General features: G+C 37.9%; 1 protein-coding gene across 3 annotated transcripts in view; it reads right to left on the reverse strand.

Annotated features, from left to right (window-relative positions):
• LOC117175964 (E3 ubiquitin-protein ligase Nedd-4) overlaps positions 1–15,582 on the reverse strand; it is a 398,451-nt gene that overhangs the window by 297,517 nt on the left and 85,352 nt on the right. For all 3 annotated transcript variants that reach the window (XM_033365849.1, XM_033365848.1, XM_033365850.1), the window contains exon 3: positions 9,396–9,556. In XM_033365849.1, coding sequence (XP_033221740.1) covers positions 9,396–9,556 — 161 coding nt within the window. The remainder of the gene's footprint in view (positions 1–9,395; positions 9,557–15,582) is intronic.

Below are 15,582 nucleotides of genomic sequence, written 5' to 3' on the forward strand. Positions count from 1 at the left end.
GTAAATTCGTTGATGTATGGACTCAGTCCATTACATAAATCAGGATACTAGAATGTTGCTTGCACATTTGGTACAGGCTTCCTCTCAAGGTCTGGCAAGTAAGATCTCCTGCTCAAAAAGACGAGCTTTTGGAAATATAGATGAACTTGCAGAACATCTTGGACTTGACTGTGAGTTACTTCGTAATTTCAAAACAATTTTAACCACTATGTCACAACAGCTTCCGATAAATCCACTTGAGTTTGGAAAACTTTGTGATTCTACTGCCCGAATATACGTAACTCACTACAACTGGTACCCTATGCCTTCAACGTTACATAAGATACTCATTCACGGAGCCGCAATCATAAGCACAAGCGTGTTACCGGTAGGAATGCTTGGCGAAGAAGCTTCTGAAGCTCGCAACAAAAACTATAAGAATTACAGACAATTTCACAGCAGAAAATACGACTGCCAAGCTAATATGTATGATGTGTTTTATAGAGTAATGGATTCTTCCGATCCACTCATTTCTGCGATCAGTGTTCATTTGCGACTTCAGAAGAAGAAATTTTTGCCCATTTCCGAAAATGTCAGAGTTTTACTCGCTGCGCCTCAAGTAAATGTGATACCAGAAGACGCAACATCCAGTTCCGATATAGCAGATCGAGAAGATGAAGAGGCTGATCTTTCAGAAACTGAAATTCTGCTAGACGAAATTGAATTGACCGATGAAGAGGAAGATAGAACTCACAACAATTTTTAAGCAAAAACCATTTGAAAGTGTGAGAGGCAAGGGGACTCACTCAAATCAAGCACCCCGAGTAGTGAGGGGTAAGGGGACTCACTTAACTCAAGTACCCCAAATAGTGAGGGGCAAGGGGACTCAGTAGAATCAAGTACGTTTAGTTTTTCGAAATTTCGACTCCAGATTCGGAGTCAGAGCCTCAAAAAACCCTTAGATACCACTTTTTAAGTGAATCCAATAATTTTTTGAAATTATCGTCCGCCATATTGGATCAGCCATTTTGTTTTCCGAAATTCTGACATCATATTCGTCATAAGCGCCATCAAAGACCCCTAGATACCACTTTCCAAGTATATCCAATAATTTTTCGTGTTGAATGTGCGCCATATTGAATCCGCCATTTTTTCAATTCTGACTTCGGATTTGCATTCAGCGCCCTCTAAAACCCCTGGATACCACTTTTTGAGTGGATCCACAGATTTTTTGAAATTAGGCTCCGCCATATTGGATCCGCCATTTTGTTTTTTGGAATTCTGACATCAGATTCGAAATCAGCACCTTCGAAAACCATATATTAGTGTCCTTGCAATTCATTGTTGTACATTTCTATATGTTTTCCGACTTTTGGCAACGAAACCGGGTCTCCTGGCCCACTGTGCGCTCGGGACCTCTGTTTAAGTATAACAACGGTAAAATACGAATTCCTAACATTAGCTACTGCAGAATGATTGTTTTTAGCTTTAAATAAAGTACTTTCTTCTCCTCTGCAGCAGTGATGAACGGACATTTCTGATTAAATGTTATAAGGTTGTCGAAAAACTACTTGAAACGGATGATATTATCAGTATCTTCTTTCAACTCCTGTGTTTTCGGGATCGCTGAAAAAGCACTATGGGTCAGCGAAAAACTGTTGTTTCTTCCTAATCTATCTGTCCCTCTTCTGTATTCTCCACCTTGCGTCAGATAACACCCGTATATTGTCAGCAATATCCACTTAATTGACTGTGAGCAGCTTTCACTTGTTCAGTGTGTGATTGAAAATTCTCAGTTCCTGGGGGAACTTACAAACCCTTTTTATGAACGGTCTACCAGATGTTATGTAACCAATCGCACACTGAACATGGGACGCATTCTGTCTTGCCCATCCACTCTTTTTGTTCGGTTGATGCAAGCGTCTTTTGCACTTTTTTCCGTCGTCGGTTTTAGGCTTCAGTTCAAATCGGTCAAAGCTTTCGCAGCACCAGAAACTGAAGAATTAATAGTCCAGAAGTCTGACTCCAAGATATCCTCACAGAGGGAGGCATCCATTTCAGCCAGATCTTGTGGCTTAGGAGGAACCTGCATGTCAAATGTTCTTCTTTTTCGACACATTGTCGGGTCCTCTGGGCGTTCGATCGTTTTGAACCGCTAATAGAACCTTTCCTCGTTTCCTACGTAGCTGGTTCTAGCTTAAATTGTTTATCAGCTCAAGATCGAGCCCAGCTAAATAGCAGTGCTCCCATTTCTGGTATCCTTTCGCACTACACATACGTCGTGTTGGCAACAGGATTGATTGCCGTTGGAACATTTATTTAAAATAAATGAATGTGTAAAGCAATTACTTATAATAAATAATATAAATATAAAAAATATATTAAATTTACAATCGATCTTCAAGATATTTTACGAAGCGACAAGCTGGTGTCAGTGAGTGCCATGTTGTTGGTGTTTTTCATTAAAACACATTTTTATGATACGATTAAACTACTATTTTCTTTCAGATTTTCGATGTCCAGGTGCTTTCATGTTCGATGATCAGTGTTTTTTCAACGGTAGGTCCCTCATGAAAACTTGCATAAAATTTCATCAAGTTTATATGGCAACAAGCGTAACGAGGTGTATGATATGCATGACATAATTTTAGATTTGATGAATTTTTTACAAAACAAAAAGAAACCTTTCGATAAATAAAATTCTGAACAAGATATATAACCGGGTTCAAACCGTAGGTTAACAAAAAGCTGCATTTCTTCTATGTTTAGATTTATAAAAACTTCATAGTATTTGAGCCAAAGGGGTAATATGAACTGATTTGAGCAAAACCGAGAACAATTCTGAGAGGTGCAGTTGAAATCTGGCGTCGGTGTGAGCAACACGTGTCTCTCGTGCTGCGTATGAATTTCTTGATTTGACCCAGTCTCAACTGCTAGGTTTTTTCTTTGTCGCTTATCGTGCTCGTTTTGTGGAGTGACACCTGATAGAATAAGTTTTTGTTCCTGATTTGGTATTATTTGTCAGAATTCTGAACGGTTTTGTATATTTCTGAGGAATTTGTGGTCTTCAAGAGACATTTTTATCAATTTAGCGTTGCGCCACAGGTAGTGGTGTGTTTGTGTGTATGTGTGTGTGTGTGTGAGGCGACAGCTATTATCAATCGCTCTAATCTCCAACAATGAAAGTAGCTACTATTTATAAAAATAATTGGCGATTCAAATGTGATGAAACTATTAAACCCCATCAATGTTGACACAGAGGAAACCAAAAAGGACATCAAACTTCTTAAAACTGACAACAATCCCGCTCATGCAATGTTTTGATTCACAACCTATCGGACGATGAGGAATCTAACAGAGCACTCCTCTTATTCGTTCTCAATATTCTCAATATCGCTGGTATCTCACTTAATGAGACCAACATTAACACAATTTATCGCCTGGGGGGATGCAAGGCAGTAGGCCCGTCCTGTAGGGTGTCCCTTATTTAGTAGCCTACAAAAATTTTGCGATTTTGGTAATGGACGCTCCCTTAGTTTTTTCCTTTTGCCACGAAAACGCTACATATTAAATTTGAACTCAATCAGACAACTGCAAACCCTGATTTGAGTATCATTAGACCATTCACTTATTCAGACCTTACCTGCCCTATATATCCTCCCGCGCTCCTCGAAAGCGAATGAGAATACGACGACGGTGGACGCCGGCGCTCGATGCTGCTGCTGTGGGTCAGCCATTGACCGCGGACAAGTTGTGACGAGAAACTTTGTATTTACGTTTTCGGTTCGGTTATACGTGCGTATTTTCTATCGGTTCACGATATCTGAATGAGAGGGAATGAGATGAGTGCAGCGAAAACAAAGCGCAGTAGGAAACCTGTCTACCCGATAGATCACACAATTGAGACCATAGCAGGTTTTAAGTTGCCTTCGCGGATTTAAGTACTGAGGTTTCTGATTCGCCACTTACGGGAATACAATGGGTCTATGAGTGTTTTTGAAGCATGTAACGCTGCTGCTGATGCTGTGTGTAAATTATGGGAACGGGCTAGAATTCCGACGGTGCAAAAGTGTCGCATCTTTTATTACGTCTTCCTGCATCAGAAGGAAAAAATGAGGGCGCGTCTGACATATTTTTCGTATTTCGATATCTAAGGGACACCCTACAGTCCTGATGCGTTTTAGTTCTGTCAGATGGAAGCAGGCAAGGCGGTAAGCTCTATACCTCACTACCAACAAGCTAAAAAATGTGGGTCTTAACGTGTTTGTTAAGTGTAGCAGTATTATTATGCTAGAGGACCGTCAGCTCTCTCCCCCGGAGGTCGAATTTCTCCTAAATGAACAGGGAAATGAACAAATTTCGACCGAAGAAAACTCCTCGTCAAGAAACAAATCCAAAAAACGACAAAAGCGCATATCGGATGGATCGAATAGCTCCCTGGACTCCTTTATAAGAAAAATTGCTTCAAAGCCGGAAAAGCCTCAGTCTAAATTCAAAAACCTACTAGGCCTGGTAAGGTTTAGCAACTCGCAGCAGAGAAAGAAGTCGCTAATCAGGATGTCATCTCAATCTCCTAAGGGTAGCAATCTTCGCATCTTTTTCTGTAATACTCACGGCCTTTCCAATTTTTCTGCCATCGCAAATTACGAACTCAACTCGGACATCATCTGCCTGTGCAAGACATGGGTAGCGTTACAGAATTTAGAATCCCCTGTTTGCATTCCTGATCAGACCGCTATTGTAAGTAATGCACAACATTCTGCGAGAGTCGGCCATCCTAGTGGGAGGGGGGGGGGTCAGCAAATTTTTATAAACAAAGCTGTATTTATCTTTGAAATTTTATTAATTTCTCCTACACGTATTTTTGTTAAATGTTGGCGGAGGGCACTTCAATTTATTGGGGGAAATGTTTTTAGGAGGCGATTTTAATGCTCGTTTCGGCAACCCAAATGACCTGGAAGATTTATCCTCCCCGAAAATTTTGCATAATTGTATAAGCGAAGATCATTGGATTGTGAAGTCAACGCAAGGGGAGAGGTTTTTATGAAAATTCTGGAGAGTGGTGAGCTAATGATATTAAGTTTCAATTGCCTATGACATCCGGCCATCTTCCGGTTCGCGTTGATATTTCGTATTACATACAGATGGACAAAAGTGTAAATACTTATTTTTATTGTACAATAAAATAATTTGGAATAAAAACCGCAAATGTGACCATATACATGAAATTTCTATTTCTGAGAACTCTGCGTACTTTAACGCTGAAATAAATAACCTAAATAATTATTTAATTGTCACAATCTCATTTCTCGCCGATAAGATGAATTTACTTGCAAAGCCTAAATGGCATACTCCAGGGAGGAAACCTTGGGATAGGTTCAAGAAGAGGTAATACGAATATGCACTGCTGAATTCACTAGCGGCTTGTAATAATCCTAAGGATTTTTGGGCAGCGGTCAATAGATTTAAATTGCGGTCTCCTTCGACTAACAATGTAAGCATGCTTGCATAGCAAGACCTTCTTTTTTCTCTTTATCCGATTGAGGCTCCCATTTGCATACAGTGGATTGTGAACAAACACCATTTATTGGACTGTGATATCTCGATTGATCAAATTAAATCCTCTTGATTAAATGTAAATGCACTAAAGCGCCGGGTGAGGATGAAATTCTCAATGCATTTTTCAAAAACCTTCCGGAAAATTGGGTAGAGTACTTAGGGCGCCTCTTCAACGAGATCCGGGCATAAAAAGGTTGATAAATCGGACCCTTATAATTACCGGGGAATTAGTCTTATAAATATTATTACTAAGATCTTCTCTCAGATCCTGTTAACGAGATTGAGTGCGTGGGTCAACGAGGTAAATATTCTCCCAGAAAATATTTGTATTGATAATATTTACAGCCTAACTTCTTCAATTCAAATTCATTTGCTATCCCAAAGCGACGAATCTCTGCTTTTTATAAAGATTTCAAAAAGGCTGTTGACTCAGTAAACCACTGCCATCTATGAAGCAAACTTCTAAGGATAGGCATGTCCATTAAACTTATACGAATTATAAAAAATCTCTATCATAACGCTAACATATCTATTGGCACTTGCTAGGGTCTGACTTCGTCCGTAAAGGTAACTTGTGGACTGCTTTAAGGTGAGATCCTTAGTCCTCTGCTTTTTGCGCTTTTCACACATGATCTAGAAGAGTATTTACGAAATCACGGTATGCATGAAATTTCAAAAGATCACTTATGCGACGTTATCCTACTTGTTTATGCTGATGACATAGTCATATTCGCTTACTCTCAGGCTGACTTACAAGCAAAAATTAACCTTATCGCCTAATAAGGTAAAGTACCCAATACTGGGACAAACGACAATTTCGACCCGACAGTGGGACACAGTCCTTAAATCAATTTTATTTATTTGAAAATTCCTTTTAAAATTATTATTTTTGGTCTTAAATGATGTTTCTGATAATACTGTTCAAAAGCAAATCGACACATGAATCATTTAAATAATTTATTTATGGAAAATAAACGATTAAAATGTGCGATAGTGATGTGGTGACTTTATCGGTCAATCTGGATGAAACCGGAGCCAAAACACAGTTTCGATGAGAGTGATTTAAACGAACATTTCAAATTTTTTATCGAAATGTAACGTAATATACTTTTAGATAAGACGCTTATCTATGAAATCTAGTATAAAAATACGGACAGGCATATAAGGCGACCATGAGCTTGAATTAAAATTATTATACTTATTTTTGCGTATTTTTGAAGAGCTTGAAGTTTATTATTGTTTACGCGAGTTATAATAAGCTGTAAATTGTATGTGAAAACAGTATATACGGTAGCTGCGCGTCAAACTGGGTATTCTAACCTATAAAACATTATGAGGTAAATATAGATAAGAATGGAGCTCAATTTGTGATGCAAATTGTTTATGATGTTTATTCTAAAACTTGACAAATGAATTTTAATTTTCCGATGTAAATTTCAAACTGTCCAAAATTGCAAAGAATAAAAACCCAAGAAGCCATCAACACTCAGCAAAAGCATAAACAAAGAAGACAAAAATGCTCAAAAAAGAAAATGAAAAAGATGCATTTACGATAAAAAAAATGAATAGTTAAATTTTCAGTTAAAAAGCTAATGATCAACCAAAAAGATGAATAAAAAAATCAAATATTCAACTGAAACAAATTAATTTCAAAACATAAAGATACATTTTTGAAAAAATAGTTGAACTTTTAACCAAAAAATTAATTTCAAGCTGAAATCGTAAATATTTCATTGGAATCGTTAAATTTTTAAAAAAGAAAATTAATTTCCGACACCCAAAATAGGATTTCTCCACGAAATACATAAATTTTCCACAAAATGCTTGATTTTTCAACTAAAAAAGCCAAATTTTCAAACCAATAGTTGAGTTTTAACTGAAAAGATTAATTTTTAATCAAACGGATGAATTTTCAAATAAGATGATAAATCTTGAACCAAAATAGTTGAATATTAAACCAAATGGATGAATTTTCAACCTAGAAGATTACTTTCTACCAAAAACTCACCTCGTTCGTTCTATTTATTTCATTACTTAAAGTGATCGTCGGCTGTCCGAGTACTGAGCACTTTAGCGCTTTATTGTCCCAGTACTGCATCAAAGCAACTGCTCATCTTTTCCCCATTATTAATAAAATTTTTAAATAATTTTTAATTTTTTAAATGTAATTGTCACGTTGAATCCATAGCGAATCGCTTAGTTACAAGGAAGTTTTACAAATACAGATTTTATGAATAAAAAATTACGGGCTAACCTACCCTTATTCACGTGCTGTCCCGGCATTGGGTACTTTGCCTTACTGTATGACCAATTTTTTAACTGTCAACAAAGCAAAATCAAAAGTTATTCTTCTACGCACAGACTCAACTGGAGGCAGTGAGCAAATTTGTCTATCTCGATATCAACACATCAGGCTCGGGTCTTTTATATTAAGAGTTCATAAAAAGAATGTCTGCTGAGAATATTGCTATGGGTGCTGCTTTAAGAATTTTATTTAAATCTAAATCTAATGCCTGGCAAACTAAGACTAACCTTTTTCGTAGCCTCAGGCTTAGTGTTCTTTTTTAAGCAAGAAAAGTATGGGGATTAAGGTACTTTGATTCATTCGAAAAATTGCAGTCCGCTTTTTAAAAGAAAATACTAGGCTTGCCAAAATACACGCCGAATTTTTCCCTTCGCTTAGAGACAGGTAGATTACAGTTAGCTTATGATATATTTAAGTCAGCGCTGAGATAGTTATCGATGTTGTTGAGTACGCTTGATGATAGATGTCCTAACTATAAAACTATAAAATATAAAAGAGCCCTTCATTCAAGTCTTCCTACATCTTAAACTCTATCCAGACTTTCAATCATATCTGCATCTTAGATTACCTTTTTATATAACTTCTATTATTGTTAAATTTAGACTTCTGGGTTCTATCAGGGGTTGTATACGTTTTGGAGAATATTTAAATTTACTTATGAATCTGCTAGACTTTGCCTTATATGTAATTTGTCAGTATCAGAGGACCTTTATCATTTGCTAGCTGTTTGTCCAACCTATTATGACTGTAGAGTATCAATATTAGGTCAACCAGCAAACACGACAGTCAATAGCCAGTATTGGCTGAGTCTTTTAAACTCTAATTGTCCACATCTGCTGCGCAAAGTGGCATTGTATGTCTAACAGATTCTATGAATAACAGCATTCATTCTGAAGACCCTTAAATAATTTGTTCTCTTGTACAATTTTTGTAATATACTTCTTTTTATTCCGCTGCTTAATCTGTTTGCACATGATTACTTTTTATTTATATTTGTATATTATATTGCTATTCATTTGTAACGACCTTAGGTCGAAAAAACGAATGATTGAATAAATAAAAAATAAATAATAAATCGGAGGGGTGAGAGCCAAAGATATTACAAAAGTTAAAAATAAGAGATAACCTACTGTATATGAATTATTATTTATTCTTTGTCTTCTTGCATGTCTAATCTAAGCGATTAAACTTCTCAAATAAGAAATAACGTTAACGAAGATGACAAAAGTCAGTATTTGATTGGTCTCGACTTTAAATGTAAACATCAAAACGACATTCACCATAAAATGGAACAACTAATTATACGAATATTCACATTTTTATTGCGAGACGTGACATTTCGCATTAAAACTGCCATTCCTTTAGTCAAAAATTGCAGGATTTATGAACGACCCTACGAGTTACGCAGAAAAATAAGTACATACATTCGTTATGTAATGGAACTTTTTGCAACCCTTGGGGAATCGATAAACTATACACACATACGCGCTCATAGTAACGCAATATTAACACTCATTTCCTAGCTCACTTAAGATATATTAGTTGAACATACCTCCTAGGTCTCAAAATGTACTGTTTGGTGGGAATACTTCGCCCATCCTGTTCTTTAGGCAGATTAATTAAAGTTAATTCCACCATTCCCAGAAAATCGTCTCTGGTTAATCTATTTTCATCAAATACCTGAAGTACTAACTTATGTTCCACAGGTTTTACCTGAAACATTTTTAAATGATAGAGTATGTAATAACCGTTACTTAATTATGTTTATAAACAATTTTCCCACAATCAATTTTATTATGAGTATCAGCAGGATATAATAGCGTATAATTAGCGTAATAAAGTGCAACTTAAGAACTCAGTTTTAAATAGTTTATAAGATTAGGACAAAAAATTGACTTTTGTCAAAAACTATTATAAATTTTTTGAAAGTTTTTGTTATGAAAGTGTTTGTCAAGAACTATAGTATGTTCAGCAGATTACACTTTTTTATTATTCTAAAAGGTGGTAAAACTTGATTAAAACGTTAAAGTAGGGATTCAAACCAAACTAAGGAGTATTTTCTAATATTTGCCAATTATTATGATTGCATAACAAAAGTTTCGTTACGTTTCTTTTTTTGCCTGCCATAAAAGTGATTCTCCGCATATACGTCAATTTTGACATGAGAATCTTTTTTTGTCCCAATTTTTCAAAATTTGTTTTCTTTTCGTACACATTTAGTTCCTTTTGTTATTTATTCTGATTATTAGTGAAGCAACGGAATGCTGTAAAATTTTCACACACTGACCCTGAAATGACAAATAATAAAACTTTACCAAATTAAGAAAAAAATGAAATTTATGATTTTTCGATAAAGTAAGCAATCAGGTTTTTTTTCATTACGTGTAAATAAAACTAATTCAAACTCTCCATTTACATTAAGAGCATGTGATACTTTGTCTTGTGGTAAATCGGGTTCAGTTCCCTCGGATTTTTTTTCCACAAAATGAAAATGTTTAAAAACTGAATTCGGAAAGGCTATAAAATATTGTAAAGGACATCCTCGGACTCTTTTTTTAGCGATTATTACAACAAAGAATTTATTGCACTAAATAAAAATTGTATTCCTGTGCACTATTTTGAGGTTAGAATCGTTTTTCAGCTCTCTGTTATTCTAGTAATACCGATACTGTCGGTAGCGCTTAAGAATAATGAACCCGCAAATCAAGTGTGCGGGGACGTTCGTTAGCATGTTGGCTATCAATCCTCAGATTTTGAAGACAAAATCTTCATTATTGTAGGGAAGAAGCCGAGGGAATTTAATACTGATAAAATTGATAATAATGCCTTAGCACCACACAAATTAATTACATTTAACAAAATTAAAATGTTTTGATTTAACCCACAAAAAAGTGCGCGGGGATGTCCGTTAGGATGTTCGCTATCATTTCACAATTTTCTAATACAAAATATTTATTATTCTAGGAAAGAAACCGAGAAAACCTAAAAATGGTAAAATCGATAATTTTCTAAGTATCAAAGGCCTTAATTTTAAATAAAATTGTTCAGAAAATCACCTAATAAATCCGTTCGCCACTGAAAAGAGAAAAGGAGGTTGTGCTATCCGATTTGACGATATCCGAAAATTATAAAAAATACTTTTTACACTTTGAAAACAAAAGGAATCAATAAATTCACCTAAGAAAACCTCCTTTTTTCGTACGAGCTCTAAATAACCATCGTCTATTCATTCATTTTCATGGCGAAATATAAACAGTTTTTAACAGGTGAGGTGTCCGATAATGTTTTAAAAAAAGTTTGTACGAATGAGTAGTAGGGCGTTTGCCCTTGATTTTATGAGGAGATCTAAAACATGATCCAAACTTGTTGAAAATTATTGGATATTTGGATACCATAACCAATAACAATATTTAGAAAGAAACTTGATAATTACAGTTGATCTACAAACATATTAGTTACATTAAAATATTGCTCACCAATGATGTATTTTTTTAGCTTAAATTTCAAACTATCAGTTATAGATTTACAGGAAATTCATGATGTATTTTTTTTATATAATAGGAGGGAAAATCAAGCATAAGACACCCATGGTAGCGTTCTCCTCTTAATAGAAGAAAAGAACCTTAGCATGGGTAGTGTCAGATTCTTACTGACTAAACCCCCCCCCCCCTTTCTGCCAACCCATGCTCCTGGAACCGCTTTCGCATTACTTCGGAAACATGGGGATAAGGCCGTTTCGCTGTATCCCAGCGCCTGCTTCTGATCTTCCTTCAGGGGTGTGCGTCGTCCTCGGTAGAAGAGTCCGTGGTCTCTTCTCGGGCTCGCCGGCCTTCTGTCCTGTTAGTAAGTTTCATGTCCTGTGAACAAAACAAAGGACATCTTGAAAATAAAATTAAAAAAAGACCTATACCTTACGAGTCTTCCTCTATTTTAGGCCTTTGTCCAAGGGAACGCGTCGTCCTCGGTAGCAAAGACATATGTCTCTCCTCGGGCTCGCCGGCCTTCGGCCCCCTGGTTCAATTTGTTTTCTAATCAGCCTTCAGGCTCCTACATTTTCTTACTACGAAGCAATACTTCAGAATATCCCGCTACGAGTTTCCAATTTTCCTCCGTAAGAAGCATAAGCGCACCAACGTTTTCCGGTGTAAGACGCTCGCCCAGTTCCTCTTGCACCGCTACTCTTATCTCCGCCCACCTGTCACACTTAAAGAAATTTTGCTTGGCGTCATCGACTGCTTCGTTGAGGCAGTATATTCAATGGGGTGTCTCCTTTTTTCCTCTCTTGTGCAGGTATGCATAAAACATCCCATGTCCGCTTAGTAGCTGGGTGATATAAAAGTTCACCTCACCATGTCCACGTTTATGCCAGTTTATTACATCCTGGATGAGCCGTCTCGTCCATTTCCCCGTTTTCTCAGATATCCAACGTCGGTTCCATTTCGACAGAGTTAACTCTTTCTCTTCCCTTTTAATAATTTCTGGGTTTCCTTCTATTTTTAAACGTTCGTAAACCTGTTTACGCTCGATAGCTAGCAAGTCTATTGGGGGTATTGATCCAATAACTAGCACTGCAGCTTCTGAAGTCATGCGATAAGCGCTTGTGATCCGTAAAGCACCTCTCCTTTGTACCGCAGCCATATTCTTGCGGTATGTTTCGTGTTGTAGTGCATCCACCCATATTTCAGCTCCATAGAGCAAGATGGAATGAATCACGCTCACTAGAGTTTTTTTCTTGCTACTCTTTGGGCCAGCAATGTTAGGCATCAACCTATATAGCGCCCCCATGACTTTGTCTGCTTTTTCTGAGGCAGACTTTATCTGCTCCCAGAACTTGAGTTTCCAGTCAACTTTGAAGCCAAGATACTTCAAGGATTTGGCTGCATCCACTTTGGATCCGCAGACTTCTACTTTAAGTTTTTCACAGAAGTTCCTTTTCCTTGTGAGTATCAGAAGTTCCGTTTTTTGACTGGCTACCTGGAGTCCATGATTTGTCATACAGTTTTCTACCATCATCGAAGCTAGTTCAACTCTATTTTTCACCTGCTCCTCTGTTTTTACAACAATATTTGCAGCTAGGTCATTAGCAAACCCTTCAAGTGTGGTGTGTTCTGGGAGGTCCATGGTGAGAACCTCGTCGTAGACCACATTCCAGAGGTCAGGGCCTAAGGCAGATTCCTGCGCAACCCCAGCCGTTACATTCTTTAATTTAGTGCCTTCTATGGTGTGATAAAGAAGTTCCCTATCTCGCAGATAGTCATCTAGAATCTTTCTAAAGTACCCTGGTACTTTAAAGCATTTTTCTATGGCCTCCATTATGTCGTTCCAACTCACTGAGTTGAACGCATTTTTGACATCAAACGTTAATAGGGCGCATGCGCTCTTTTTCCGGTTATTTCCTTGCCATGATTCATGAGCTTTCTGGACTACTTTGCTGTCCAGCAGAAGCATGGGGTATTCTTTCGCTATAGCTACTATAGCCTCCGATGATATACCATCAGGTCCAGGTGCTTTTCCCGTGCTCATTTCGCCTACGGCTGCCCAGAGTTCCTCTACAGTGAAGGGTGGGGCCTCTTCGAAGATGTATTCTTTTCTTCCTCTTTCCGGATGTGTTGGGAAGAGAGTGCAGATAATCTCTTCCATCGTCTGCGGATCTTTGGGCCCTACTGGTGCCCGGTTTCGCAGTCGGCCGATGACTATCTGGTAGCCCATTCCCCAGGTATCTGCATTAATAGCATCACACAAGATCTTGCAGAATCGGACTTTGCTTTTACGAATAACGTCGTTCAGCTTTTTCTTAGCTGCTTTGTATTACGCGTTTTCCGGTTGGTCCGCTGCTCTCCGTCTAGCTCTTAGGGATCTCCGCCTCAATTTAAGGCACTCCTTCCTTAATTCGGCGATCTCCCCTGTCCACCAGTATGTGGGGTTTCTTTTCTGTTTGCCTCTTCTCTTGGGCATGAATGCATCTCAGGCCTTGGTGATGATACGCATTGTCTTTTTCACAAATTTCCGCGCCTTTCTGCTCATGTTCGCTGTCGTGCCCATTTCAGAGATATCGTAAATAACTTCTTCCTGGTGAAGTGTGTAGAGAAGTTTCTCGGCATCGAATTTTTCGGCATTCCAACTCTTTTGTATCCTCTGTTCGGCTTTCCTTTTGTTAAGCTCGTTCCTGTTCTCTACTTTAAAGTCTATGTGCTGATGGTCACTACCGTTGTACTCCTCAGTAACCTGCCAATCCACAGTGGGCCAGGAGACCCGGTTTCGTGGCCAAAAGTCGGAAAACATATAGAAATGTACAACAATGAATTGCAAGGACACTAATATATGGTTTTCGAAGGTGCTGATTCCGAATCTGATGTCAGAATTCAAAAAAACAAAATGGCGGATCCAATATGGCGGAGCCTAATTTCAAAAAATCATTGGATCCACTCAAAAAGTGGAATCCAGGGGTTTTAGAGGGCGCTGAATGCAAATCCGAAGTCAGAATTTTAAAAAAATGGCGGATTCAATATGGCGAACATTCAACACGAAAAATTATTGGGTATACTTGGAAAGTGGTATCTAGAGGTCTTTGAGGGCGCTGATTGCGAATCTGATGTCAGAATTTCGGAAAACAAAATGGCTGATCCAATATGGCGGACGATAATTTCAAAAAATTATTGGATTAACGTAAAAAGTGGTATCTAAGGGTTTTTAGAGGCTCTGACTCCGAATCTGGAGTCGAAATTTTGAAAAACTAAACGTACTTGATTCTACTGAGTCCCCTTGCCCCTCACTATTCGGGGTGCTTGAGTTAAGTGAGCCCCCTTGCCTCTCACTACTCGGGGTGCTTGATTTGAGTGAGTCCCCTTGCCTCTCACACTTTCAAATGGTTTTCGCTTACAAATTGTTGTGAGTTCCATCTCCCTCTTCATCCGTCGATTCAATTTCGTCTAGCAGAATTTCAGTTTCTGAAAGATCAGCCTCTTCATCTTCTCGATCTGCTATATCGGAACTGGATGTTGCGTCTTCTGGTATCACATTTACTTGAGGCGCAGCGAGTAAAACTCGGACATTTTCGGAAATGGGCAAAAATGTCTTCTTCTGAAGTCGCGAATGAACACGGATCGCAGAAATGAGTGGATTGGAAGAATCCATTACTCTTTAAAACACATCATAAATATTAGCTTGGCAGTCATATTTTCTGCTGTGAAATTGTCTGTAATTCTTATAGTCTTTGTTGCGAGCTTCAGAAGATTCTTTGCCAATCATTCCTACCGGTAACACGCTTGTGCTTATGATTGCGGCTCCGTGAATGTGTATCCTATGTGACGTTGAAGGCATAGGGTACCAGTTGTAGTAAGTTACGTATATTCGGGCAGTAGAATCACAAAGTTTTTTAAACTCAAGTGGATTTATCGGGAGCTGTTGTGACATAGCAGTTAAAATTGTTTTGAAATTACGAAGTAACTCACAGTCAAGTCCAAGATGTTCTGCAAGTTCATCTGTATTTCCAAAAGCTCGTCGAGCTGTGTTCCCATCGTTCGTAGTACCAGAGCCTCCTGGTTTTGGTTTATCCACTATCAATCCCAACTTTTCCCACAAAATCACTTGAACCTTTTTTTTCCGCTGAGCAAATATTTGTTTTTGAGCAGGAGATATTACTTGCCAGACCTTGAGAGGAAGCCTGTACCAAATGTGCAAGCAACATTCTAGTATCCTGATTTATGTAATGGACTGAGTCCATACATCAACGAATTTAC

The sequence above is a fragment of the Belonocnema kinseyi genome, chromosome 7 (genome assembly GCF_010883055.1).
Source record: "Belonocnema kinseyi isolate 2016_QV_RU_SX_M_011 chromosome 7, B_treatae_v1, whole genome shotgun sequence".
Classification (NCBI taxonomy): domain Eukaryota; kingdom Metazoa; phylum Arthropoda; class Insecta; order Hymenoptera; family Cynipidae; genus Belonocnema; species Belonocnema kinseyi.